Below are 27,998 nucleotides of genomic sequence, written 5' to 3' on the forward strand. Positions count from 1 at the left end.
CGAGAGCTTCAAGTTCCTCTGTGTTCACATCACTGACCAATTATTGTCCAAACATTTACATTTACATTTAAGTCATTTAGCAGAAGCTCTTATCCAGAGCGACTTACAAATTGGTGCATTCACCTTATAATATCCAGTGGAACAACCACTTACAATAGTGCATCTAAATCTTTTAAGGGGGGTTAGAAGGATTACTTTATCCTATCCCAGGTATTCCTTAAAGAGGTGGGGTTTCAGGTGTCTCCGGAAGGTGGTGATTGACTCCGCTGTCCACAGTAGTGAAGAGGGCATGACAACGCCTCTTCCCCTTCAGGAGGATAAAAAGATTTGGCATGGGCCTTCCGATCTCAAAAGGTTATACAGCTGCACCATTGATAGCATCTTGACCGGCTGCATCACCACCTGGTATGGCAACTGCTTGGCATCTGACAGCAAGGTGCTATAGAGGGTGGTGCGTACTGCTAAGCACACCACTGGAGCCGAACTCCCTGCCATTCAGGGCCTCTATACCAGGCGGTGTCAGAGGAAGGCACTAAAAATTGTCAGATGCCAGCCACCCTAGTCATAGACTGTTCTCTCTAGGCCCAAAAGGCTCCTTAACGTTCCACTTCACAATAACAGCACTTACAGTTGACAGGGGAAGCTCTAGCAGTGCAGAAATTTGACAAACTGACTTGTTGGAAAGGTGGCATCCTATGACGATGCCACGTTAAAAGTCACTGAGCTCTTCACTAAGGTCATTCTACTGCCAATGTTGGGCTAAGGAGATTGCAAGGCTGTGTGCTCGATTTTATACACCCGTCAGCAACGGGTGTGGCTGAAATAGCCGAAACCACTAATTTGAACGGGTGAACACATACTTTTGTTTATTTAGTGTTTTAGTGTATTTGCGACTGCTCGACCCAAAAAATATTTAAAAATCTCGGTCGACAAACAGCCTACTGACAAAACAATCGACCAGTCGACTAGAGTCAGCTCTAAAAAAAAAAAGGGGGGGGGGGGAAATTGCCTGAATATTATACAATGACTTATCAACAGCTCTAACAATTTGACCCACACAGGAAATCTTCACTGGCAGTTATAGAAAGACCCATACACTATATAACCATTGATTCTTGAAGAATAGAACTTATAAATGCCTCATATGTTTCAACTGTCTCACCCCATCTGAAACCAAAATATACGCCTGTATAATGCCACTGTTTGTAAACAACCACTGTATAGTTTCAAAAGTAGGTTAAAACTCTCATTTTTAACTCATGGATGGCCAGTTCTTGTATTCATAGTGTAGTGAATTCAGGGGGAAGCCCTGAGCTGAACTCAAACCTGGGTCCAGTGACTGTCAAGTCAACACCTTATAACTGTTACACCAAGATGTCTGAACTTCTTAACGAGGTCTCTAGGTTTTGGGTTAAGGTTCCAACAATAGCTTTCTCTATGAATTTGAGAGTGGTTACATTTCTCCAGCCTCCATCCCTCAGCTGTTAACCAAACCAAGTCTCTGGGCTGACATTTTGTTGCTGTTTAAATATAAGATTGATTTGGCTTTTTTAAAGGGACAATCAATCAACCAATCTACAGTCAAAACAATAACAACACTGTAATTCCACCCTGTTTAGGTAATAAGATGAGGGATGGGCTAGAGAAATGTAACTAGTCTCAAATTCATAGACAGACCTATGGATGCAAGGACTGACCATTATAGTTTTAACCATGTTTTGAAGATATACAGTGTTGGTTTACATTTACATTGTTTCTAAACATTGGAGTAAAATAAGCTTATTTGGGGTTCTGATGGGGTACAACAGTTGAACTAAGCTCATGAGGCATATGTTATATTCTTCAAGAATCAATGGCTATATATAAATCATTTAAAAGTCCAAATATGGATGAAGCAATTGCAGATTTCCCCTTTAACACCAAACATCAGTTCAGCAACTGCAGAGTTTGTGCCTCTGTTTTTAAGACAGTACTTACTAGTGTTAATCAGGGAACGGTTTCTCAAAACCATCTTACTGCTAAGTTCATCATTAGAACAACTGGACGCCTTAAGATGCCTTTGGGAAACCGGACCCAGATATCCAGTTTCCTCCTCTTTTTCCTCCTCCTCCTTTTTCGATGTGACAGTCATCTCCCCCTCCTCTTTCACTTCAAATACTGCATCTTCCTCTTCTTTTACTGTAACATCCTCCTCCTCTTTCACTCTGAACGCGTCTTCCTCTTCTTTCACTGAAACGTCTTTCTCTTCTTCTTTCACAGTAAAAGCCTCACCCTCTACTTGTTTTTGTATTGTAACATCCTCCTCTTCCTCCTCCTCTTTCACGAGACCTTCTTTCTCCGTCCAGCAGGCCTCCTCTTCTTCAGCAGGAGGAGAGTAGCTTCGTGAGCTCATGGTCGGAGATGTTAGCTAGCTAGCATTAGCGACTAGACTAGTGCTAGGCTAAATTATCAAGCCAGCTAGCTGGCCAGTAACCACAGCGTAATGTGAAATTAAATCGGATAACTAACTAGACGACAGAAGTGGGTTTAAAACACAGTGCCTAATATACACGAAAGCGTCTAAAGAGCTTTATTGGTTCGGCTATTTTGGCTGGCTGACTAACTGTTGTTGAAAGAAGCGTTCCGTCCACTAGATTATACGTCACACTAACAGCCTAGCCTTAAAGCCTCATACCGCCATCTGCTGACTGGAGTGGGTAACGCAGTTGAGAGAAAATAATATTTTATTTTCAGACAGAAAGTTAAACGGTAGAAAACATGAGTTTTTACTCGCCAATGTAGCGACACAGTGTCGTTTTAAAGACTTAGTAATGTAGTTGTAGTCACGACCTTTTTATTTCTTTTATTTTACCTTTATTTAACCAGGTAAGCTAGTTGAGAACAAGTTATCATTTACAACTTCGACCTGGCCAAGATAAAGCAAAGCAGTGTGATACAAACAACAACACAGAGTTACACATGGAATAAACAAACGTACAGTTAATAACACAATAGAAAAAGTGTACATACAGTGTGTGCAAATGGCGTAAGAAGGTAAGGCAATAAATAGGCCATAGTAGCGAAGTAATTACAATTTAGCAAATTAACACTGGAGTGATAGATGTGCAGATGATGATGTGCAAGTAGAAATACTGGAAATACTAGTGTGCAAAAAAGTAAATAAAACAATATGGGGATGCGGTAGTTGGATGGGCTATTTACAGATGGGCTGTGTACAGCTACACCTGATTACCTATATGTACAAACATATTTATGTTTTTAGGTTATTACATATTGATGAACTTATTTCCGGATATCATCTAAACTACTCAACAATTTTTGTTATATTCTTTTTTTAACCTTTATTTAACTAGTCAAGTCACTTCAGAACAAATTCATATTTACAATGACGGCTGACACCGGCCTAACTCGGACGACGCTGGGCCAATTGTGCGCCGCCCTATGGGACTCCCAATCACGACCGGTTGTGATACAGCCTGGAATCGAACCAAGGAATGTAGTGATGCCTCTAGCACTGCACTGGCATACATACTAGCACTGGCATACAGTGCCTTAGACCGGTGGAAGTTGATGCATGTAGGCCCTTCTTATACAGGCTATGAGCAGCACTTCGTTCAATTTATTGAATCAGTTATTGTTTTCATTGCTCAAACCGTGAACAATACCTGTCAAACTCAGACATTTCTCTCAAAACACAGGGATGTCGATTCGCACAGTTCGCCAAAAAATAGTAGGTTATTCTGGCTGGAATTGTTACTCTCCTGCACAAATTACTGACATGGCACTGCATATAATTACATTACCCGACCACCTCCAGTAAAACTAATCTGATGTTCAAATAAAATCAGGCTTTATTTATACAGCACATATCAGACAAATCAAATCAAACTTTATTTGTCACATGCCCCGAATACAACAAGTGTAGACCTTACCGTGAAATGCTTACTTACAAGCCCTTAACCAACAGTGCAGTTCAAGAAGAGTTAAGAAAATATTTACCAAATAAACTAAAGTTAAAAATAATAAAAAGTAACACAATAAAATAACAATAACGAGGCTATATACAGGGTACGGGTACTGGTACCAAGTCAATGTGCGTGGGTACAGGTTAGTTGAGGTAATTTATACATATAGGTAGGGGTGAAGTGACTATGCATAGATAATAAATAGCGAGTAGCAGCAGTATACAAAACAAATGTAAGTAATTTAAGTAAATGTAAGTAATTATTCAACAGTCTTATGGCTTGGGGGGAGAAGCTGTTAATTTTGGTCCTATAATTGGCGCTCCTTATTTGGGCCTGTTCCCGGGAAAGCAGTATTTCCTTCTTGTCTGACTCGTTAACGGAAAAAGCTTCTTCCAGTACGAGGTGAGGAGTCGCTGTTCTAATATCCAAAAGTTATTTTCGGTCATAAGAGACGGTAGCAGCAATATTATGTACAAAATTAGTTTAAAAAAAATGGATGCAAAGCAATGGCTTCACAGAATTTATTATTTTTTTATTTAAAAAAATACATATTTAATACACAACATAAAAATGAGCATTCTAAGGAAATATCATTGACTAAAATAGTCAGAATATTATGTAATATCCCAAAATATAAGCTTGTTTTATTACATTGTTTTGTAAACATTGTACAAAAAAAATGTCAGTTGGTTGAAAATCTTACATGAAATGTAAAATATTTAATATCAAAACCGAATGTACACTCCTTCCTTAATATGTATGGGCAATGATTCACTTAATGTTGAGGCATTAAAAATGTATATTTTGTCAGGCTGGATGTTTGAAATATGAGGTGATTTGAGTCATGCTTCTTCAGTAGTGGAATAAAGACAATTAATACGGGAGTGATGTATGATTGTTAACAAAATTGTTCTTAGACCAATTTTTGATAGTCCATGTGTATAGGCTGCAAATACGTTGAAATTAAGTTGTTTTCAAGTCGCTGAGAACAACGACCTGAAAAACACGTCTTTTCAACTTTCACTTTCAACCAAAACCGAGCATATAATGGACTTTGGGCACGGTCTTCTTTTCAACGAAAAATAATAAATAAGCCCAATGTCAAAACATACATATCATTTTTTTTATGAGCACCTTTTAAACTGCACCAAAAACGGTGTAGTATTGAAGTTAAAAAAATAAAAAAAAATAAAATAAAAAAAAACACACACGGAAATGGGAGAAATCTTTTACCTCAAAGGTCAGAGGACAACCTGCATAAAACAGTCAGCAACATTTTTGGAGTGATGCATTTAAATTCAGTAGAAACGCAACACTTATATGTCATCACTAATATTGATTTCACGTTGAAACCAATTACATGTCCTGTCAAATCTAACAGCTCAAAAGAACACACGGAATCTGGGAGGACAATTTGTAGAAAACAGCTAGCTACATTTCAAAGTGTTGAGTTGTATTTTGATTCAAGAATGTCGGCAAAGTTTTTTTGTTAATCACATAAATAGTACTCCTTCACTTCAGTCCCATAATGAGGCTAATATCCACATCATGCTGAAATCAATAGCACAAGGGGAAAACGTTTAAGGTTCTACATAGTGACATTATTAAAATACTCCTACAATGTTAAAACATTCTACATTGTGACATCATTAAAATAATGTTAAAACATTGCACATTATTTCATTTTATGGAATAACTCCTTCATGTATGTATTTTCTGATGTTTAATCAGAGATCTTTTATCAGAGTCTCTCTTGTCACATTGATCACAGCTATGACACTTCTCTCCTGTGTGTGTTCTCTGGTGTGATTTTAAACATCCTGACGAAATAAAACTCTTTCCACAGTCAGACCAGTGAGCAGTGTGTGTGTTCTCAGGTGTATAGTCAGATGGCTAGATGTAGTAAAACTCTTCCCGCATTGATCACAGCTATAAGGTTTCTCCCCTGTGTGTGTTCTCTGGTGTGTTTTCAGACTGCTTGGATCATTAAAACTCTTCCCACATTGATCACAGCTATAAGGTTTCTCCCCTGTGTGTGTTCTCTGGTGTGTTTTCAGACTGCTTGGAACATTAAAACTCTTCCCACATTGATCACAGCTATAAGGTTTCTCTCCTGTATGGATTCTCTGATGTATTTTAAGGTTTGCTGAAGAGGTGAATCTCTTCCCACAGTCAGAGCAGTGAGTTGTATCGCCTGTGTGAATTCTCTGGTATTCTTTTAGTGAATCTGATCTTGAGTAACTCTTCCCACAGTCAGAGCAGAGGTGAGATTTCTTCCCTGTGGGTTTCCGCTGGTGTTTCTTGAGGCGTTCTGATGGGGAGAGACTCGTCTCTGTCTCTTCAGCTTCATGATGTTGTTGAGGCTGCCCAGAGGATCCACGATAGTCACATCTCTCTCCTGTGTGAACAACAAAGTCAGACAGATGGTTAAAGACCACAACAGCAGAAATCCACTGTTTATTTTAGCTAAAAGGTGATGCCCATGATGTTGTACAACAATTTACATCTGTAATGAATGTTTAAATGCTTTTACAAATGTATTTGACAATTGTCCTAATATGGACAGTCAAGTGACCAACAATAGCCTTTGTCATATTTCAAATCAAATTTTATTTGTCACATGCGCCGAATACAACAGGTGTAGGTAGACCTTACCGTGAAATGCTTACTTACAAGTCCGTAACCAACAATGCCGTTTTAAGAAAATAAGAATTAAAAAAAGAGTTACCAAATATACTAAAGTAAAAAAGGGGGGAAGGGGGGGGGGTCAATGCAAATAGTCCGGGTAACCATTTGATTAGCTGTTAAGGAGTCTTATGGCTTGGGGTTAGAAGCTGTTTAGAAGTCTCTTGGACCTAGACTTGGCGCTCCGGTACCGCTTGTCGTGCGGTAGCAGAGAGAACAGTCTATGACTAGGGTGATTGGAGGCTTTGATGATTTTTAGGGCCTTCCTCTGACACCGCCTGGTATAGAGGTCCTGGATGGCAGGAAGCTTGGCCCCAGTTATGTACTGGGCCGTATGCACTACCCTCTGTAGTGCCTTGCGGTGCTTGTGGGCACTATGGTGTTGAATGCTGAGCTTTTGTAAATGAACAGCGTTTTCACGTAGGTGTTCCTTTTGTTCAGGTGTGAAAGGGCAATGTGGAGTGCAATGGAGATCACGTTATCTGTTGATCTCTTGGGGCGGAATGAGAATTGAGTATGTCGTTTCTGGGATGATGGTGTTGATGGGAGCCATGACCAGCCTTTCAAAGCACTTCATGGCTACCGACGTGAGTGATACGGGGCAGTAGTCATTTAGGCAGGTTACTTGATTACACGTCCTGGTAATCCGTCTGGCCCCGCGACCTTGTGAATGTTGACAGTCGTCTGGAACAGCTGGTGCTCTCAAACATGCTTCAGTGTTGCTTGCCTCGAAGCGAGCATAAAAAGACATTTAGCCCGTCTGGTAGGCTCGCGTCACTGGGCAGCTCGCGGCTGGGTTTCCCTTTGTAGTCCGTAATAGTTTGCCCTGACACAATGGTGTAGTAGAATTCAATCTAAGTCCTTTATTGATGCTTTGCCTGTTTGATGGTTCGTCTGAGGGCATAGAGCGATTTCTTATAAGCGTCCAGATTAGTGTCCCACTCCTTGAAAGTGTTAGTTCTTTAGTCTTTAGCTTGGTATTCTTGATGTTGCCTGTAATCCTTGGCTTCTTGTTGGGATATGTATGTACATTTGAAGTCAGAAGTTTATAGACACCTTAGCCAAATACATTTAATATCGTTTTTTCACAATTCCTGACATTTAATCCTAGTAATAATTCCCTTTCTTAGGTCAGTTAGGATCACCACTTTATTTTAAGAATGTGAAATGTCAGAATAATAGTAGAGAGAATGATTTATTTCAGCTTTTATTTCTTTCATAAGGTTCCCAGTGGGTCAGAAGTTTACATACACTCAATTAGTATTTGGTAGTATAGCCTTTAAATTGTTTAATTTGGGTCAAACGTTTTGGGTAGCCTTCCACAAGCTTCCCACAATAAGTTGGGTGAATTTTGGCCCATTCCTGCTCACATAGCTGGTGTAACTGAGTCAGGTTTGTAGGCCTCCTTGCTCGCAAACACATTTTCAGTTCTGCCCACAAATTTTCTATAGGACGGAGGTCAGGTATTTATGATGGACACTCCAATACCTTGACTTTGTTGTCCATAAGCCATTTTGCCACAACTTTGGAAGTATGTTTGGGGTCATTGTCCATTTGGAAGACCCATTGGTGACCAAGCTTTAACTTCCTGACTGATGTCTTGAGATGTTGCTTCAATATATCCACATGATTTTCCTTCTCATGATGCCATCTATTTTGTGGAGTGCACCAGTCCCTCCTGCAGCAAAGCACCCCCACAACATGATGCTGCCACCCCCGTGCTTCACGGTTGGGATGGTGTTCTTCGGCTTGCAAGCCTCCCCCTTTTTCCTCCAAACATAACGATGGTCATTATGGCCAAACAGTTATATTTTTCTTTCATCAGACAAGAGGACATTTCTCCAAAAAGTACAATCTTTGTCCCCGTGTGCAGTTGCAAATCGTAGTCTATCTTTTTTATGGCGGTTTTGGAGCAGGGGCTTCTTTATTGGGTGTGGAAGAAGTGAAAAAAATATTGTTGTCTATAAACAATGACAAGCCACCGGGTCTGGCAACTTGGATGGAAAATTACTGAGGATAATAGCAGACGATATTTCCACTCCTATTTGTCATATCTTCAATTTAAGCCTACTACAAAGTGTGTGCCCTCAGGGCTGGAGGGATCCGAAAGTAATTCCGCTACCCAGTAATAGTAAATAGTAATATTAAATAGTAATTCCGCTACCCAGTAATAGTAAAACACACTTTAGTGCCACAAATAGCCGATCAATCACCCTGTAAACTAATGGAAAAAAGTGTTTTACCAGATACTCTATTTTACCATAAACAAATTGACAACAGACTTTCAGCATGCTTATAGGAATGGGCATTCAACAAGCACAGCATTTACATAAATATGTGATGATTGGCTAAGAGAAATGTATGTTTCGTTAGACTTCAGTGCGGCTATTGACATTATCAATCATAGTCTGCTGATGGAAAAACGTGTATATTTTATGGCTTTACACCCTCTGCTATATTGTGGATAAAAAGTTACTTGTCTAACAGAACACAGAGGATGTTCTTTAATGGAAGCCTCTCAAACATAATCCAGGTAGAGCCAGGAATTCCCCAGGGCAGCTGTCTAGGCCCCTTACTTTTTTCAATCTTTACTAACGACATGCCACGGATGACTCAACACTATACACATCAGCTACTACAGCAACTGAAATAACTACAACACTTAACAAAGAGTTGCAGTTAGTTTCAGAGTGGGTGGCAAGGAATAAGTTAGCCCTAAATATTTCTAATACTAAAAGCATTGTATTTGGGACAAAACATTCACTAAACCCTAAATCTCAACTAAATCTTGTAATAAATGATGTGGAAATTTGAGTAAAGCCAGTGTGTCTATGTATGTGGATGACAACACTATACACGTCAGCTACTACAGTAACTGAAATGACTGCAACACTTAAAGAGCTGCAGTTAGTTTTGTGGCAAGGAATAAGTTAGTCACAAATATTTTAAATACTAAAAGCATTGTATTCACTAAACCCTAAACCTCAACTAAATCTTGTAATGAATAATGTGGAAATTCAGCAAGTTGAGATGACTAAACTGCTTGGAGTAAACCTGGATTGTAAACTGTCATGGTCAAAACACGTTGATACAATAGTAGCTAAGATGGGGAGAAGTCTGTCCATAATAAAGTGTTTCTCTGTCTTCTTAACAACAATATCAACAAAGCAGGTCCTACAGGCCCTAGTTACCAATACATGTTGCTCAGTGTAGTTCAATGTCCAGGCCTAATTTAACTGTTATACGCTGAATACATCATATGAAATGTGTAACGTTATGATGATAACAAAACAATTGATCAGTCGATTAGAGTCGCCCCAAAAAAAAAATGGGGGGAAAATTGGCTGAATATTATACAATGACTTATCAACAGCTCTAACAATTTGAACCCCACAGGAAATCTACACTGGCAATTCTAGAAACACCCATATAACCATTGATTCTTTAAGAATACAACTTATTAATGCCTCATATGTTTTAACTGTCTTACCCCCATCAGAAACAGACCTATGGATGCAAGGACTGACCATCCATGATATCAACATTATAGTTATAACCATGTTGAGGCTATAGAGTGTTGGTTTACATTTACATTGTTTCTAAACATTGGATGTATATGGATGTAGCAACAGCCGATTTCCCCTTTAACACCACATATCAGTTCAACAACTGCAGAGTTTGTGTCTCTGTTTTTAAGACAGTACTTACTAGTGTTAATCAGGGAACGGTTTCTCAATAGCATCTTACGGCTAAGTTCAACATTAGAACAATTGAATGCTTTAAGATGCCTTTGGGAAACCGGGCCCAGATATCCAGTTTCCTCCTCTTCCTCCTCCTCTTTTTTCAACGTGACAGTCATCTCCCCCTCCTCTTTCACTCCAAAAACTGCACACGCTTTCTCTTACTCCTCTTCTTTTACTGTAACAGCCTCCTCTTCCTCCTCCTCTTTCACGAGAGCTTCTTTCTCCGTCCAGCAGACCTCATCTTCTTTAGCAGGAGAGTAGCTTAGTGAGCTCATGGTCAGGGATGTTAGCTACCTGGGCTAGTGATAACTTAACCACCCAGCTTGCTGACCAAAAACAACAACATCATAATGTGAAATTAAATCGGATAACTTACTAGACGACAGAAACGGGTTTAAAACAGTGGCGAATATACACGAAAGCGTTTAAAGAGCTTTATTGGTTCGGATATTTTGGCTAGCAAGCTACCGAGGTGGCTGACTTGCTGTTACTGAAAGCTTTCCGTCCACTAGATTATGTTACACTAACAGCCTTAAAGCCCCCCATCGCCAACTGCCGACTGGAGTGGGTAACGCAATTGAGAGAAAATTATATTTTATTTTCAGAAAAAAGTTGAACGGTAAGAAGCATTTGTTTTTTACTCACCAATGTAGCAACGCAGTGTAGTTTTAAAGACTTAGTAATGTAGTTGTAGTCACGACCTGATTACATATATGTACAAACATAGTTATGTTTTGGGGTTATTATATAATTATGAATTTATTTCCGGATATCTTCTAAACTACCCACAATGCACTATTTCTCAACATCAAATTGATCTACTCTGTTCTACCGAGTACGTATGCTAGCTCAAGCTGGCTATCGTTAGCCACACCTCATGCTTTTCATGGACTGTGTGTGTAAAGATTTGTATAACTAACCCAAGATAGACCAGAGTTTATCGTTTCCAAAGGGAGCAAATGAATCATAGTGGACAGAACAAGCAGGGAAGTGGGCAGAGCCAAGCAGGAGCTAGAGAGATCCTATTGGCGCGTTCTGGCATTTATTTGCATATTTACATTAGGGAACGCCCACTCTGTGAATTGCGCTGTTGCAATAACTAACTTCGCCCTTGCACTCCTAAACGACAATTTTTTTATTTACATTTTGGCAAAGGGTAAAGTCTACAAAAGGTAGTACACTGTTTGTTACAGATTTTAGTCATGGAAACAAAAAACTGTATAGAGACCAAACGTTTCATCAATGAGAAAATTGGCTACTATTTCGCCAACTGGGCTTCCTCTCATCACCATATTTGGTAGTGAGTGGAACGCCAACTGGATGCTTCAGATTCATACATCAGGTGAAATATCTGGCTCATTGTTCTATTAGGGTTAAGTGCCTTGCTCAAAGGCACACCGGCAGATTTTTTTTTATAACATTTAACCTAACTGACTGCTACACTAAATGTTCAGTGAATGTGAGTCTATTTAGGTGGTTTTCATAATTAGCTTTCCTTTTCACACAGCCTGTCTGCCTGCTCTGTGGTGTCTGCTCAGTCCTAAATCCAGCCAGTTAAAAACTCCAAAAAGACCGCTCTGAGCCATCCGCATGGTCCTCAAGCACACCTTTGCCAGTTTTTGTACCACATTGCAATGATAAAATTGGTGATGTTTATTGTGATGAGTCTTGTCCTAGAGACAGAACTGACGGATTTCCGCTAGACGGACCAGCTGCAGTCAAAATGTGCTATATTGTAAAAATGTATGAAAAAACAAATGTAAGGTTAGGATTAGGCATTAGGGTTAACAGTATGGTTAAAGTAAGGGTTAGGTATTAGCAGTATGGTTAAAGTTAAGGACATTTAATGTTAGGGTTAGCAGTGTGGTTAAGGTTAGGTTTCAAATCAGATTTTTGGTACTAACCTGTGCTCTTCAGGAAAGGATCATCTAAAAGTAATCAGATTACTTAATGATGACAATTCTGGATAGGCAACTAGTAATTGTAGATTTAAAAGTAACCTACCCAACCCTGGACACAGTATATAGGTCTCTCTATGGGTGGGAGATGGACATTTAAGATGATCAACACTCTCTTTATATTACTGACTTGTTGACTGATTGATCCATTCATCCTTCCATCCCTCCTCAGCCTTCCTCTCCTCTGAAGACCCAGTGAGGGTGGAGCTCAGTCAGAGAGCTGTTGAGGGACAGGTTAGGAAGAACACTTCTACAGCCAGAGAGGTCAGAGGTCACACATGGTTTAGATGGTAAATATTTATGTCCCCTTAGTGGTTCATCATGTCAGCAAAAGGGAATATGTTCCATCATCTATGTTTATTTACATTAGTGCAAATTGTCCACTGATATTGGTGTAATTGATCACCTCTTTTGGCTATATGAAAGTTAATTTCCCCTCAGGCACACATTTGTTCTTTGTTATTATGAAGGTAATTTGTGTCAAATGTACTTTTCCCCACATCTCTTTACATTGCTTATGCATATTCAGTGGCCTGACTGATTGGACAAAACCGAGCGTAGATTGGACGTCGGGCAGAGGCATTGAATAACAAAAACGATCTTTTGTCAGGCCGAATGTTTGAAATATGAGTAGGTGATTTGAGTCATGCTTCTTTAGTAGTGAAAAAAATGACAATTAGCACTTGAATGATGTAAATAAAAACTATGTGTAAAAACTGGAATGATGTATGATTGTTAATAAAACTGTTCATAGACCATTTTTATATACTGCCTCCATGTTGCAAGTTCGTTGAAACTAAGTTGTTTTCAAGTCGTCGAAACAACGACCTGAAAAATACGTACTTTCAAAATAAATGTCAACTTCAACCAAAATCAAACATAGATTGGATGTCAGAATAGTCTTTGCTAGGTGAGATAGCACGAATGTCAAACCACAGTTTTAACCTGTCCAAATCAATAACCAATTTCCAGAAACAACAAGAGGCAATAAATCACTGATATCTGTTAGGGGGGGAAATCAGGTTGTATGTGCTGTTGAAACTAACACAACTAAAAAACACACATGGAAATGGGAGATATCTGTTACCTCACTGGTTAGACGACAACCTGCAGAAGACAGTCAGCTACATTTTAGAGTGATGCATTTAAATTTAGAGGTCCCCAGAACGAAGAGAAACGCAACACTTATTGTCAATACTCATATCGATATCAAGTTGAAATCAATTGTGAGAGAGGAGGGAGATGAGGTTGCACGTCCTGTTAAAACAGCTCAAAAACCACACAGAATCTGGGAATAATGTGTACATCATTGGTTAGAAGACAATTTGTAGAAAACAGCTATCTACATTTTGAAGTGTTGCATTTTGATTCAAATGGGTCACCGATGAGGTAAGTCTAACACAACACTTGATGTTAATCACATAAATACTACTCTTTCATTTCAGACCCTGCATTTTTCCCAATGAGGATAATATCCATATCACGCTGAAATCAATAGAACAGGGGGTAAACGTTTAGGGTTCTACATTGTGACACCATTAAAATACTCCTACTACAATGTTAAAACATTCTACATTGTGACATTATTTCATTGATATCATGAAACAATCCTTCATGTATGTATTTTCTGATGTTTAATCAGAGCTCTTTTACCAGAGTAACTCTTGCCACATTGATCACAGCTATAAGGTTTCTCTCCTGTGTGAGTTCTCCGGTGTGCTATCAGGATGTTTGCCTGAGTGAAACTCTTCCCACATTGAGTGCAGCTAAAAGGTTTCTCTCCTGTGTGTGTTCTCTGGTGCATAGTCAGACAGCTAGATGTAACAAAACTCTTGCCACATTGATCACAGCTATAAGGTTTCTCTCCAGTGTGTGTTCTTAAATGTACCATCAGGTTGCTTGAGTGAGTAAACCTCTTCTCACATTGACTACAGCTATAAGGTTTCTCTCCTGTGTGTGTTCTCTCGTGAATAGTCAGCTGGCTAGATGAAGTAAAACTCTTCCCACATTGACTACAGCTATAAGGTCTATCTCCTGTGTGTGTTCTCTGGTGTGTTTTCAGGCTGCTTGGAACATTAAAACTCTTCCCACATTGACCACAGCTATAAGGTTTCTCTCCAGTGTGTATTCTCTGGTGTATAGTCAGACTGCTAGATGTAACAAAACTCTTCCCACATTGATCACAGCTATAAGGTTTCTCTCCTGTGTGTGTTTTCTGGTGTGCTTTCAGGCTGCTTGTAACACTAAAACTCTTCCCACATTGATCACAGCTATTAGGTTTCTCTCCAGTATGGATTCTCAGATGTCTTTTGAGGTCTGCTGAAGAGGGGAATCTCTTCCCACAGTCAGAGCAGTGGTGAGGTTTCTTCCCGGTGGGTCTCCGCTGGTGTTTGAGGTGTGCTGATGTGGAGAGACTCTTCTCTGCCTCCTCAGCTTCATGTTGTTGAGGCTCCCCAGAGGATCCACAACAATCACGTCTCTCTCCTGTATGAACGACAAAGTCAGACAGATGGTTAAAGGCCCACAACAGCAGTAATCCACTGTTTATTTTAACTAAAAGGTGATGCCCATGATGTTGTGTCCAAACTTATTTAACAATTGTCTTAAGACAGAAGTGAAATTGAGCATCCTTGAGCGGCCAGCTCGAGGAAGAGTCTTTGTGGTTCTAAACTTGTTTCATATAAGAATGATGGAGGCCACTGTGTTCTTGGGGACCTTCAATGTTGCAGAAATGTTTTGGTACACTCCCCCAGATCTGTGTCTCAACACAATCTTGTCTCAGAGCTCTACGGACAATTCCTTCGACCTCATGGCTTGGTTTTTGAGCTGACATACACTGTCAACTGTGGGACCTTATATAGACAGGTGTGTGCCTTTCCAAACCATGTCCAATCAATTGAATTTACCACTGGTGGAGTCCAATCAAGTTGGTAGAAGCATCTCAAGGATGCTCAATCGAAACAGGATGCACCTGAGCTCAATTTCATGTCTCATAGCAGCTGTCATCTGCCAGGAGCTTGGGTGTTCCCTCCATGGCTGTGGATGCCACTCCAGCTACCTCTCCCTGTCCTAGTCAATCAACTGCCTGGACACAGCCTGGTCCACCGAGGCCCCCCTCCGCTGGGCCGTGCTCTCTGGATCAGACCTTTGTCCTTTTGGCTGTTGTGTCCTGCACGCAGCCGGCGTCTCAACAGCCCTTTTCTCAGGTGAGTTCTGTGGCTCTGGCCTTGCAATCAGCTTCGAGACATGCCAGAGGCCGGATCATTCCGGCGATTGTGATAGGGAGTTCGACGGTGAGGCATATATCTGTACCTGGGGCAAAGACTTTGTCAGGATATCACCAGGTGGCTTCCCGAGGTCAGTCACCGGTGGGGCTGATGCTGTCATGGTTCATGTGGGGTCGGATAACATTATGAAGGGAAGCTCAGAACAGCTGAAGAGGGATTTTAAAAGAACTGATTGGGTCACTACTTTTTATTTGACCTTTATTTAACTAGGCAAGTCAGCTAAGAACAAATTCTTATTTAACATTTTTAAACAGTGAGTTAACTGACCTTTTAAGCCTCCATAACTGGCTACGAGACTACTGACTCTGTGGGTGTAGCATCTGACAATTCTGATACCTTCTGGAAACAGAAGCTTGTTTTATTAGGAGGATGGGATCCATCCAAATCATGTGGGTTCCTGGATCCTTTCACAGCATTATAAGGCTGCGTTGAGACAATGACTTATCATATGACCCAAGTCCAGCTCAGCTGATCCCTACCATTGTGTCGCTGAGTCGCCATAATGCTTCAGCAAAATGAACATTATCCTAGTGGCTTTAGAAGACACAATGTTACAATACGTGTTGTAGTGATTGCTATGTTGTTGATGTAAACGATATTTGTTGGTCCGTGGTGTGTAATGACGAGCAACCAGACACAGCACTTGACACATTTATGAAATTGCTTATCCCAGTTACTAATAAGCACCCAGTAAGAAAATGACTGTAAAAACTGTTAAATCCCCTTGGATTGATGAGGAATTGAAAAAAATGTATGGTTGAGAGGGATGAGGCAAAAGAGATGGCAAATAGGTCTGGCTGCACAAGATTAGCAAACTTCGACATGACATGCCAGCCACTTACACATCCAAGTTATAAAAGACAAGCGTTGTCATTTTGAATTCCGTAAAGTACACTACCGTTCAAAAGTTTGGGGTCACTTAGAAATGTCCTTCTTTTTGAAAGAAAATCACATTTTTTTGTCCATTAAAATAACATCAAATTGATCAGAAATACAGTGTAGACATTGTTAATGTTGTAAATGACTATTGTAGCTGGAAAAGGCAGATTTTCTATGGAATAGCTACATTGACGTACAGAGGCCCATTATCAGCAACCATCACTCCTGTGTTCCAATGGCACGTTGTGTTAGCTAATCCAAGTTTATCATTTTAAAAAGGCTAATTGGTCATTAGAAAACCATTTTGCAATTATGTTCACACAGCTGAAAATTGTTGTTTTGATTAAAGAAGCAATAAAACTGTCCTTTAAACTAGTTGAGTATCTGGAGCATCAGCATTTGTGGGTTCGATTACTGGCTCAAAATGGCCAGAAACAAGGAGCTTTCTTCTGAAACTCGTCAGTCTATTCTTGTTCTGAGAAATGAAGGCTATTCAATGCGAGAAATTGCCAAAAAACTGAAGATCTCGTACAACGCTGTGTACTACTCCCTTCACAGAACAGTGCAAACTGTCTCTAACCAGAATAGAAAGAGGAGTGGGAGGCCCCGGTGCACAACTGAGCAAGAGGACAAGTACATTAGTGTCTAGTTTGAGAAACAGACGTCTCACAAGTCCTCAACTGGCAGCTTCATTAAATAGTACCCACAAAACACCAGTCTCAACATCAACAGTGAAGAGGCAACTCTGGGATGCTGGCCTTCTAGGCAGAGTTCCTCTGTCCAGTGTCTGTGTTCTTTTGCCCATCTTAATCTTAAGATGCCAGTTGAGGTGAGGCATCTGTTTCTCAAACTAGACACTCTAATGTACCTGACCACCCCAGTAAAACTAATCCCGTCCAAATAGGGCTTAAGGCAAGGGCTGTTTCCTCATCTCTGCTGCTGCTGCCTCTGCCGCACTGTCAATGTCTTCCTGACCCAGTCTGTAATACCTACATGTTTCAAGCAAACCACCATAATCCCTGTGCACAAGAACGCCAAGGTAACTGGTTTAAATGACTACTGCCCCGTAGCACTCACATCTGTAGCCATGAAATGCTTTGAAAGGCTGGTCATGGCTCACATCAGCACCATCATCCCAGAAACCCTGGGCTCACTCCAATTTGCATACCGCCCCAACAGATCCACAGATGATGCAATCTCTACTGCACTCCACACTGCCCTCACCCACCTGGACAAAAGGAACACCTATGTAAGAATGCTATTCATTGACTACAGCTCAGCGTTCAACACCATGGTGCCCTGAAAGCTCATCAATAAGCTAAGGACCCGGGGGCGAGGGGGTTCTCGGATAGCTCTCTGGGATCTTGGATGGTTTGTGACCTGGTGGTTGGGAGCTTGGGCCGGTGGCCAATAGGAGCTTGGTGAGAGATCTGTCGACGTTCCCTTGGGCGGGGCGCTTGACCCTGGTTGCTCCTGTGGGTCGCTCTGGACGGGAGTCTGCAAGATGACTGAATGTAATGTAAATGTTGAGCGGCTTGTTTTAATAATCAATTTTAAAAATCATCCGCAACATGGTAGCTCAGTCCCGTCCTCTACTTCCTGTTCGCCCCCACAACTGTATGGCAGCGCAACTCCAACACCATCATTACGTTGGCTGACAACCAGACGGTGGTAGGCCTGATCACCGATGACGATGAGACAGGCTATAGGGAGGAGGTCAGAGACCTGACAGTGTGGTGCCAGGATAACAACCTCTTCCTCAACGTGGGCAAGACAAAGGAGCTGATCGTGGACTACAGGAAACGGAAGGCCGAACATGCCCCCATTCACATTGACAAAACACACCAAGACAGTCGTGAAGAGGGCACAACAAAGCCTATCCCCCCTCAGGAAACTGAAAAGATTTGGCATGGGTCCTCAGATCCTCAAAAGGTTTTACAGCTGCACCATCGAGAGCGTCCTGAATGGTTGCATCACTACCTGGTATGGCAACTGCTTGGACTCCAACCGCAAGGCACTACAGAGGGTAGTGCGTACGGCCCAGTACATCACCGGGGCCAAGCTTCCTGCCATCCAGTACCTCTATAACAGGGGGTGTCAGAGGAAGGTCCTAAAAATTGTCAGACTCCAGCCACCCTAGTCATAGACTGTTCTCTCTGCTACCGCATGGCAAGCGGTACCGGAGTGCCAAGTCTAGGTCTAAGAGGCTTTAAAGAGCTTCTACCCCCAAGCCATAAGATTCCTGAACAGCTAATCAAATGGCTACCCAGACTATTTGCATTGTGTGCCCCCCCTCTTCTACGCTGCAGCTACTCTCTGTTATTGTCTATGCATAGCCACTTTAATAACTCTACCTACATGTACATATTACCTCAACTAACCGGTGCCCCCACACATTGACTCTGTACCGGCACCCCCCTTTATATAGCCTCGCTATTGTTATTTACTGCTGCTCTTTCATTATTTGTTATTCTTATCTCTTACTTTTTTTGGTATTTTCTTAAAACTGCATTGTTGGTTAAGGGCTTGTAAGTAAGCATTTCACTGTAAGGTCTACTAGACCTGTTGTCTTCAGGACATGTGACGAATACAATTTGCTTTTGATTTGATTAGTGAAGCGTGTCGAGTGCTTCATGTTCCAAACACACCAACATAGTGAAGAGGGCACGACAACGCCTCTTCCCCCCTTTAGGGAAAATGAAAAGATTTGTCATCGGCCCTGAGATCCTCAAAAAGGTTCTACAGGTGCCCCATTGAAATGGTGGAAAGTTTTAAGTTCCTCGGCGTACACATCACGGACAAACTGAAATGGTCCACCCACACAGACAGCATGGTGAAGAAGGCGCAACAGCGCCTCTTCAACCTCAGGAGGCTGAAGAAATTTGGCTTGTCACCAAAAACCCTCACTAACTTATACAGATGCACAATTGAGAGCATCCTGTCGGGCTGTATCACCGCCTGGTACGGTAGCTGCTCCGCCCATAACCGGAAGGCTCTCCAGAGGGTAGTGCGGTCTGCACAACGCAGCACCGGGGGCACACTGCCTGCCCTCCAGGACACCTACACCACCCGATGTCACAGGAAGGCCAAAAAGATCATCAAGGACATCAACCACCCGAGCCACTGCCTGTTCACCCCGCTACCATCCAGAAGGCGAGGTCAGTACAGGTGAATCAAAGCTGGGACCGAGAGACTGAAAAACAGCTTCTATCTCAAGGCCATCAGACTGTTAAATAGCCATCACTAGCCGGCTACCACCCTGTTACTCAACGCTGCATCTTAGAAGCTGCTGCCCTATATACATAGACATGGAATCACTGGTCACTTTAATAATGGAACAATAGTCACTTTAATAATGTTTACATACTGCTTTACTCATCTCATATGTATATACTGTATTCTATGCTACTGTATTTTAGTCAATGCCACTCCGACATCCTAACAGTGATATTTATTAATTCCATTATTTTACTTTTAGATGTGTGTGTATTGTTAGATACAACTGCACTGTTGGAGCTAGGAACACAAGCATTTTCTCTACACCCGCAATAACATCTGCTAAATATGTGACCAATGAAATTTGATTTGATTTGGAGAGCATCTTGGCCGGCTGCATCACCGCCATCCAGGACCTCTATACCAGGCGGTGTCAGAGGAAGGCTCCAAAAATTGTCAAAAGACTCCAGCCACCCAAGCGATAGACCGTACTCTCTGCTACCGCATGGCAAGCAGTACCAGAATGCCAAGCCTGGGACCAAAAAGGCTCCTCAACAGCTTCTACCCCCCCAAACCATAAGACTGCTGAACATCTAATCAATGGCCACCCGGACTATTTACATTGACCCCCACCCTTTTTTTCTTCTTAACTCGCTGACTCCCCTTATTATTTATTTATCCCCCAAAAATGCTCCACTGACTCTGCCCGCACACTCACTAGACTCTGCCCGCACACTCACTAGACTCTGCCCGCACACTCACTAGACTCTGCCCGCACACTCACTAGACTTTGCCCGCACACTCACTAGACTCTGCCCGCACACTCACTAGACTCTGCCCGCACACTCACTAGACTCTGCCCGCACACTCACTAGACTCTGCCCGCACACTCACTAGACTCTGCCCGCACACTCACTAGACTCTGCCCGCACACTCACTAGACTCTGCCCACACAGCCTACACTGACACTCCAACCCACATACACTACTAGTGTTGCACGGTACCACGGGAATATAACGGTAGCAAAACGTTATGATACACTACATGGCCAAAAGTATGGGGACACCTGCTCATCGAACATCTCATTCCAAAATCATGGGCATTAATATGCAGTTCGTGCAGGCAAGTCAAGTTCTTCCACACCGAACCTCAACAAACCATTTCTGTTTGGACTTGGCTTTATGCACGAGAGAATTGTCATGCTGAAACAGGAAAGGGCCAAACTGTTGCTACGGAGTTGGAAGCACAGAATGTTCTAGAATGTCATTGTATGCTGTAGCATTACAATTTCCCTTCACTGGAACTAAGGGGCCCAAACCATGAAAAAACAGCCCCAGATCATTATTCCTCTTCCACCAAACTTTACAGTTGGAACTATGCATTCAGGCAGGTAGCACCCGCTAAACCCAGATTTGTCCGTCGGAATGAATCACACTTCACCATCTGGCAGTCCGATGCTCCAGAGTCCAATGGCGGCAACCTTTACACCACTCCAGCCCATGATGCATGGCATTGCGCATGGTGATCTTGGGGCTTGTGTACGGCTGCTCGGCCGTCCGAAGGCAGTTTGGAGTGCGAGGCAGTTTGGAACACGCATCAGCACGCGGCCGTCCCGTTCTGTGAGCTTGTGTGGCCTACCACTTTGCAGCTGAGCTGTTGTTGCTCTTAGACGTTTCCACTTCACAATAACAACACTTACAGTTGACCAGGGGAAGCTCTAGCAGGGCAGAAATTTGACAAACTGACTTGTTGGAAAGGTGGCATCCTATGACGGTGCTACGTTTAAAGTCACTTAGCTCTTCAGTAAGGTCATTCTACTGCCAATGTTTGTCTATGAGATTGCATGGCGGTGTGCTCAATTTTATACACCTGTCAGCAATGGGTGTGGCTGAAATAGCTGAATCCACTAATTTGAAGCGGTTTTCACATTTGCATATGTAGTGTATTTGCAACTGCTTGACCAAAAAATATTAGTCAACAAAACAGCCTATCGACCAAACAATCTGCCAGCCGACTACGGGTCAGCCCTAAAAAAAAGTGGAAATAATTTGGCAGAATATTATACAATTTGACTTAACAGCTGTAACAATTTCACCCCCACAAGAAATCTACACTGGCAGTTATAAAAATACCCATATACTATATAATTCTTGAAGAATATAACTTATAAATGCCTCAAAAGTGTCAACTGTATTATCCCACCAGAAACCAAAACATGAGCTCCTATAATACCACTGTTTATAAACATTTACATTTTAGTCATTTAGCAGACGTTCTTATCCAGAGCGACTTACAGTAGTGAATGCATACATTTCATACATTTTTTTCCTTTTTTTTTCTTCTTCTTTTCATACTGGTCCCCTGTGGGAATCGAACCCATAACCCTGGCATTGCAAACACCATGCTCTACCAACTGAGCCACACGGGACCAAACAAACACCGCATAGCCTCAAATCTGGTTAAAATGATAATTTTGACCTTCTGGATGTCCAGTCTTTGTATAGAAGCGACTGTCAAGCCAACACTCAACGCCTTATAACTGTTACGCCAAGATGTCTGAACTTCTTGACGAGGTCGCTAGGTTTTGGGTTAAGGTTGCTACAAAAGCTTTCTCTATGAATTTGAGAGTGGTTACATTTCTCCAGACCCCATCCCTCAGCTGTTTGCCAAGTCTCTGTGAAGCCATTTTGTTGCTGTTTAAATACTAGGTTGCCACTTTAAAAAAGTCACACATCAACCAACCTGCAGTTCAAACAATAACAAATTCCACCACTGTTTTGGTAATAAGATGATGATGGGTCTGGAAAAATGTAACTACTCTTAAATTCATAGACAGACCTATGGATGAAAGGACTGACCATCCATTATAAACATTACAGTTTTAACCATGTTGAGGCTATACAGTGTTGGTTTACATTGTTTCTAAACATTGGAGTAAAAAAAAGCTTCTTTGGGGTTCTGATGGGGTACAACAGTTTACTAAGCTCATGAGGCATGTGTTATATTCTTCAAGAATCAATGGCTATATATAAATCATTTAAAAGTCAAAATATGGATGTAAGTGCAGATTTCCCCTTTAACACCAAACATCAGTTCAACAACTGCAGAGTTTGTGCCTCTGTTTTTAAGACAGTACTTACTAGTGTTAATCAGGGAACGGTTTCTCAAAACAATCTTACTGCTATGTTCATTGTTTGAACCATTGGACGCCTTAAGTTGCCTTTGGGAAACCGGGCCCAGATTTCCAGTTTCCTCCTCTTCTTCCTCCTCCTTTTTCGATGTGACAGTCATCTCCCCCTCCTCCTCTTTCAATCCAAAAACTGCATCCTCCTCTTTCTCTTCCTCCTCTTCTTTCACTGTAACATCCTCCTCCTCTTTCACTCTGAACGCGTCTCCCTCTTCTTTCACGGTAACAGCCTCTACTTGTTTTTGTATCGTGACATCCTCATCTTCCTTCTCCTCTTTCACAACAATGTTCAGCCACAGACCCTCTTTCTCCGTCCAGCAGATCTCTTCTTTAACAGGAGGAGAGTAGTTTAGTGAGCTCATTGTCGGAGATGTTAGCTAGCTAGGCTAATGCTAACTTAACCAGCCAGCTAGCTGACCAATAACAACAACACCGTAAATATGAAATTAGATTGGATAACTAACTAGACGTCAGAAGTGGGTTTAAAACACAGTGGCTAATATACACTAAAGCGTCTAAAGAGCTTTATTGTTTCCGCAATTTTGTCTAGCAAACTACCGAGGTGGCTGACTGTTACTGCTGTTGAAAGTAACGTTCCGTCCATTAGATTATACGTCACACCAACAGCATTGCCTTAAAGTACCATACCGCCATCTGCTGACTGGAGTGGGTAACGCAGTTGAGTAAAATGTAGAGTTTATTTTCAGACAAAAAGTTAAACTGTAGGAAGCATGAGTTTTTACTCACCAATGTAACAACAGAATGTGGTTAAAGACTTAGTACCTTAGTTGTAGTCACGATCTGGTTACCTATTAAGTACAAACAGTTATGTTGTTGGGTTATTACATATTTATTAACTTATTTCCGGATATCTTCTAAAATACCCACAATGCACGATTTCTCAACATCAACTGAATCTAGTCTGTGCTACCGAGTTTGTATGCTAGCCCCTCTAACGCAAGGTTTAATTACTCAAATTCCTAAACCTAAAAAATACTTGTTACTCATTGATAATTGGCATCCAAAAAATGTTTGGAACCACCAAGACTCTTCCTATAGCTGGCCGCTCGGCCAAACTGAGCAATCGGGGGAGAAGGGCCGATCAGGGGGGTGACCAAGAACCCGATGGTAACTCTGACAGAGCTCTAGAGTTCCTCTGTGGAGATGGGAGAACCTTCCAGAAGGACAACCATCTCTGCAGCACTCCACCAATCAGGCCGTTATGGTAGAGTGGCCAGACAGAAGCCACTCCTCAGTAAAAGGCACATGACAGCCTGCTTGGAGTTTGTCAAAAGACACCTGAAGACTCCCAGACCATGAGAAACAAGCTTCTCTGGTCTGATGAAACCAAGATTAAACTCTTTGGCCTGAATGCCAAGCGTCACGTCTTGAGGAAACCTGGCACCATCCCAACGGTGAAGTATAGTGGTGGCAGCATCATACCGTGGGGATGCTTTTCAGTGACTGGGAGACTAGTCAGGATGAGGGAAAGATGAACGGAGCAAAGTACAGAGAGATCCTTGATGAAAACCTGTTCCAGAGCGCTCAGGTCCTCAGACTGGGGCGTAGGTTCACCTTCCAACAGGAAAATTACTCACATTGCCAAGTCAATGCAGGAGTGGCTTCGGGACAAGTCTCTGAATGTCCTTGACTGGTCCAGCCAGAGCCCGGACTTGAACTCGATCAACCGTCTCTGGATAGAACTGAAAATGGCTGTGCAGCAACGCTCCCCATCCAACCTGACAGGACTTGAGAGGATCTGCAGAGAAGAATGGGAGAAACTCCCCAAATACAGGTATGCCAAGCTTGTAGCGTCATACCCAAGAAGAATCTATGCTGTAATCGCTGCCAAAAGGTGCTTCAACAAAATACTGAGTAAAGTTTCTTAATACTTATGTAAATGTGTTATTAAAGTTGAATAATTTTTTATAAATTTGCAAAAATGTATAAAAAACTGTTTTTGCTTTTCATCATGGGGTATTATGTGTAGATTCAAGAGAGGAAAAAAACAAATAAACGCTGGTTGACCATACAGGGAGTCTCCCATCTCCCATTACTCATACTCCTCTCCATGGTATCCTGCTGTGGGGTGACCGGTCTAAATCTCTCCGGGTGCTTTAAGAGCTTTATGGACACTACCCTGGTGCAAGAGCTGGTATCTCCACACAACTCCTCTCCGTTCCCATGGACGTCAGAGTATTGGACGGACGCTCTATTGGCAGCCACTCACAGTACGATTCCTATCAACCTGCGAGTGTCAGGTAACCACAGTGAGACCATGCAGTTCCTGCTCATTGAATCTCCTCATGCACCTGTGGTTTTGGGATTGTCATGGCTCCAGAGGCACAACGCCCTGATCAACTGGGCTACTGGTTCAATCCTGGGTTGGAGACCGTTCTGCCACATGCATTGCCTCAAGGCGCCGCAGCCCGCCCCACGACATCCTCCTGCGGACTTGGGTAAAGCCTCGGATTTCTCTGCCGTTCCAGCGGAGTATCAGGACCTCCGGGAGGTTTTCAACAAGGATGGCGCCACATCTCTTCCTCTGCATCGACCCTATGACTGTGCCATTGACCTCCTGCCTGGTACTACACCGCCTCGGGGCAGCTTCATTCCCTGTCTGGTCTGGAGACCAAGACCATGGGTACATTGAGGACTCTCTGGGAGCAGGGTTCTTCTTTGTGGAGAAGGACACAAGTTTCCCGTGTATCGACTACCAGGGCCTTAACCCGCTACCACTCCTCTCCTCGGCTTTCGAGCCTCTCCAGGGGTTGACTGTATTCTCGAAGTTGGACCTTCGGAATGCCTACCATCTGGTTCGGATACAGGAAGGAAACGAATGGAAGACAGTCTTTAACACAGCTAGCGAGCACTACGAGTATCTGGTTATGCCATTTGGACTGACAAACACTCCTACAGTTTTCCAGGCTGTGGTCAGTGATGTGCTCTGTGACATGTTGAACCGGTTCATTTTTGTCTACCTTGACGACATCCTTGTCTTTTCCAGTTCGGTTCAGGAGCATGTTCTCCACGTCCCACAAGTCCTCCAGCGCCTCCTGGGGAAGCAGTTGTTTGTCAAGGCTGAGAAGAAGTGTGAAATTCATCGCTCCCTTCTGGGATACGTCATCACGGCTGGGAACATTCAGATTGATCCGGCGCCGACAGAGATGGCCGCCTCGCTTCGCGTTCCTAGGAAACTATGCAGTATTTTGTTTTTTTATGTGTTATTTCTTACAAAGTTAACACAGAAAATCTTAGATTTTATTACCTACAGTCGGGAGGAACTATTGGATATAAGAGCAACATCAACTCACCAACATTACGACCAGGAATACGACTTTCCCGAAGCGGATCCTCTGTTTGGCCAACCACCCAGGACAATGGATCGGATCCCAGCCGGCGACCCAAAACAACGGCGCCGTAGAAGGGGCAGACGGAGCGGTCTTCTGGTCAGGCTCCGTAGACGGGCACATCGCGCACCGCTCCCGAGCATACTACTCGCCAATGTCCAGTCTCTTGACAACAAGGTAGATGAAATCCAAGCAAGGGTAGAATTCCAGAGAGACATCAGAGACTGTAACGTTCTTTGTTTCACGGAAACATGGCTCACTCGAGACACACTATCTGAGTCGGTACAGCGACCTGGTTTCTTCACGCATCGCGCTGACAGAAACAAGCATCTCTCTGGTAAGAAGAAGGGCGGGGGTGTATGCCTTATGATTAATGAGACGTGGTGTGATCATAACAACATACAGGAACTCAAGTCCTTTTGTTCACCTGACTTAGAATTCCTCACAATCAAATGCCGATCGCATTATCTACCAAGAGAATTCTCTTTGATCATAATCACAGTCGTGTATATTCCCCCTCAAGCAGGCACATCGACGGCCCTGAAAGAACTTCATTCGACTCTATGTAAAATGGAAACCACATATCCTGAGGCTGCATTCATTGTAGCTGAGGATTTTAACAAGGCTAATCTGAAAACAAGGCTCCCCAAATTCTATCAGCATATCGATTGTGCTACCAGGGCTAGCAAAACCCTAGATCACTGTTATTCTAACTTCCGTGACACATATAAGGCATCCTCCCCCGCTCTCCCTTTGGAAAAGCTGACCACGACTCCAATTTGTTGCTCCCAGCCTATAGACAGAAAGTAAAACAGGAAGCACCCGCGCTCAGGTCTGTTCAACGCTGGTCCGACCAATCGGATTCCACGCTTCAAGATTGCTTAGATCACGTGGACTGGGATATGCTCCGTATTGCGGCGAACAACAACATTGACAAATACACTGAGCGAGTTTATTAGCAAGTGCATCGGTGATGTTGTACCCACAGCGTCTATTAAAACATTCCCCAACCAGAAACCGTGGATTGATGGCAGCATTCGCACAAAACTGAAAGCGTGAACCACTGCTTTTAATCAGGGCAAGGTAACCGGAAACATGACCAAATACAAACAGTGTAGCTATTCCCTCCGCAAGGCAATCAAACAAGCTAAGCGTCAGTATAGAGACAAAGTAGAGTAGCAATTCAACGGTTCAGACACAAGAGGTACAGTGGGGGGAAAAAGTATTTGATCCCCTGCTGATTTTGTATGTTTGCCAACTTACAAAGAAATTATCAGTCTATAATAATAGTAGGTTTATTTGAACAGTGAGAGACAGAATAACAACAACAAAAATACAGAAAAACGCATGTCAAAAATGTTATAAAATTATTTGCATTTTAATGAGGGAAATAAGTATTTGACCCCTCTGCAAAACTTGACTTAGTACTTGGTGGCAAAACCCTTGTTGGCAATCACAGAGGTCAGACGTTTCTTGTAGTTGGCCACCAGGTTTGCACACATCTCAGGAGGGATTTTGTCCCACTCCTCTTTGCAGATCTTCTCCAAATCATTAAGGTTTCGAGGCTGACGTTTGGAAACTCGAACCTTCAGCTCCCTCCACAGATTTTCTATGGGATTAAGGTCTGGAGACTGGCTAGGCCACTCCAGAACCTTAATGTGCTTCTTCTTGAGCCACTCCTTTGTTGACTTGGCCATGTGTTTTGGGTCATTGTCATGCTGGAATACC

General features: G+C 42.4%; 2 protein-coding genes across 2 annotated transcripts; both read right to left on the reverse strand.

Annotated features, from left to right (window-relative positions):
• Positions 1-5,347: 5,347 nt before the first annotated feature.
• Positions 5,348-10,889, reverse strand: LOC123738453 (gastrula zinc finger protein XlCGF67.1-like). Its single transcript, XM_045713446.1, has 3 exons — positions 10,359-10,889; positions 5,889-6,363; positions 5,348-5,366 (listed from the first exon to the last, which is right to left on the reverse strand). The coding sequence occupies exons 1-3, from the start codon at positions 10,507-10,509 to the stop codon at positions 5,348-5,350; spliced, it is 645 nt and encodes a 214-aa protein (XP_045569402.1). The 5' UTR covers positions 10,510-10,889.
• Positions 10,890-12,836: 1,947 nt separating this feature from the next.
• LOC106594474 (zinc finger protein 664-like) lies at positions 12,837-23,508 on the reverse strand. Its single transcript, XM_045711456.1, has 2 exons — positions 22,874-23,508; positions 12,837-14,835 (listed from the first exon to the last, which is right to left on the reverse strand). Exons 1-2 carry the CDS (start codon positions 23,280-23,282, stop codon positions 13,964-13,966), a joined length of 1,281 nt encoding a protein of 426 aa, XP_045567412.1. The 5' UTR covers positions 23,283-23,508; the 3' UTR covers positions 12,837-13,963.
• Positions 23,509-27,998: the final 4,490 nt, after the last annotated feature.

The sequence above is a fragment of the Salmo salar genome, chromosome ssa02 (genome assembly GCF_905237065.1).
Source record: "Salmo salar chromosome ssa02, Ssal_v3.1, whole genome shotgun sequence".
Classification (NCBI taxonomy): Eukaryota; Metazoa; Chordata; class Actinopteri; order Salmoniformes; family Salmonidae; genus Salmo; species Salmo salar.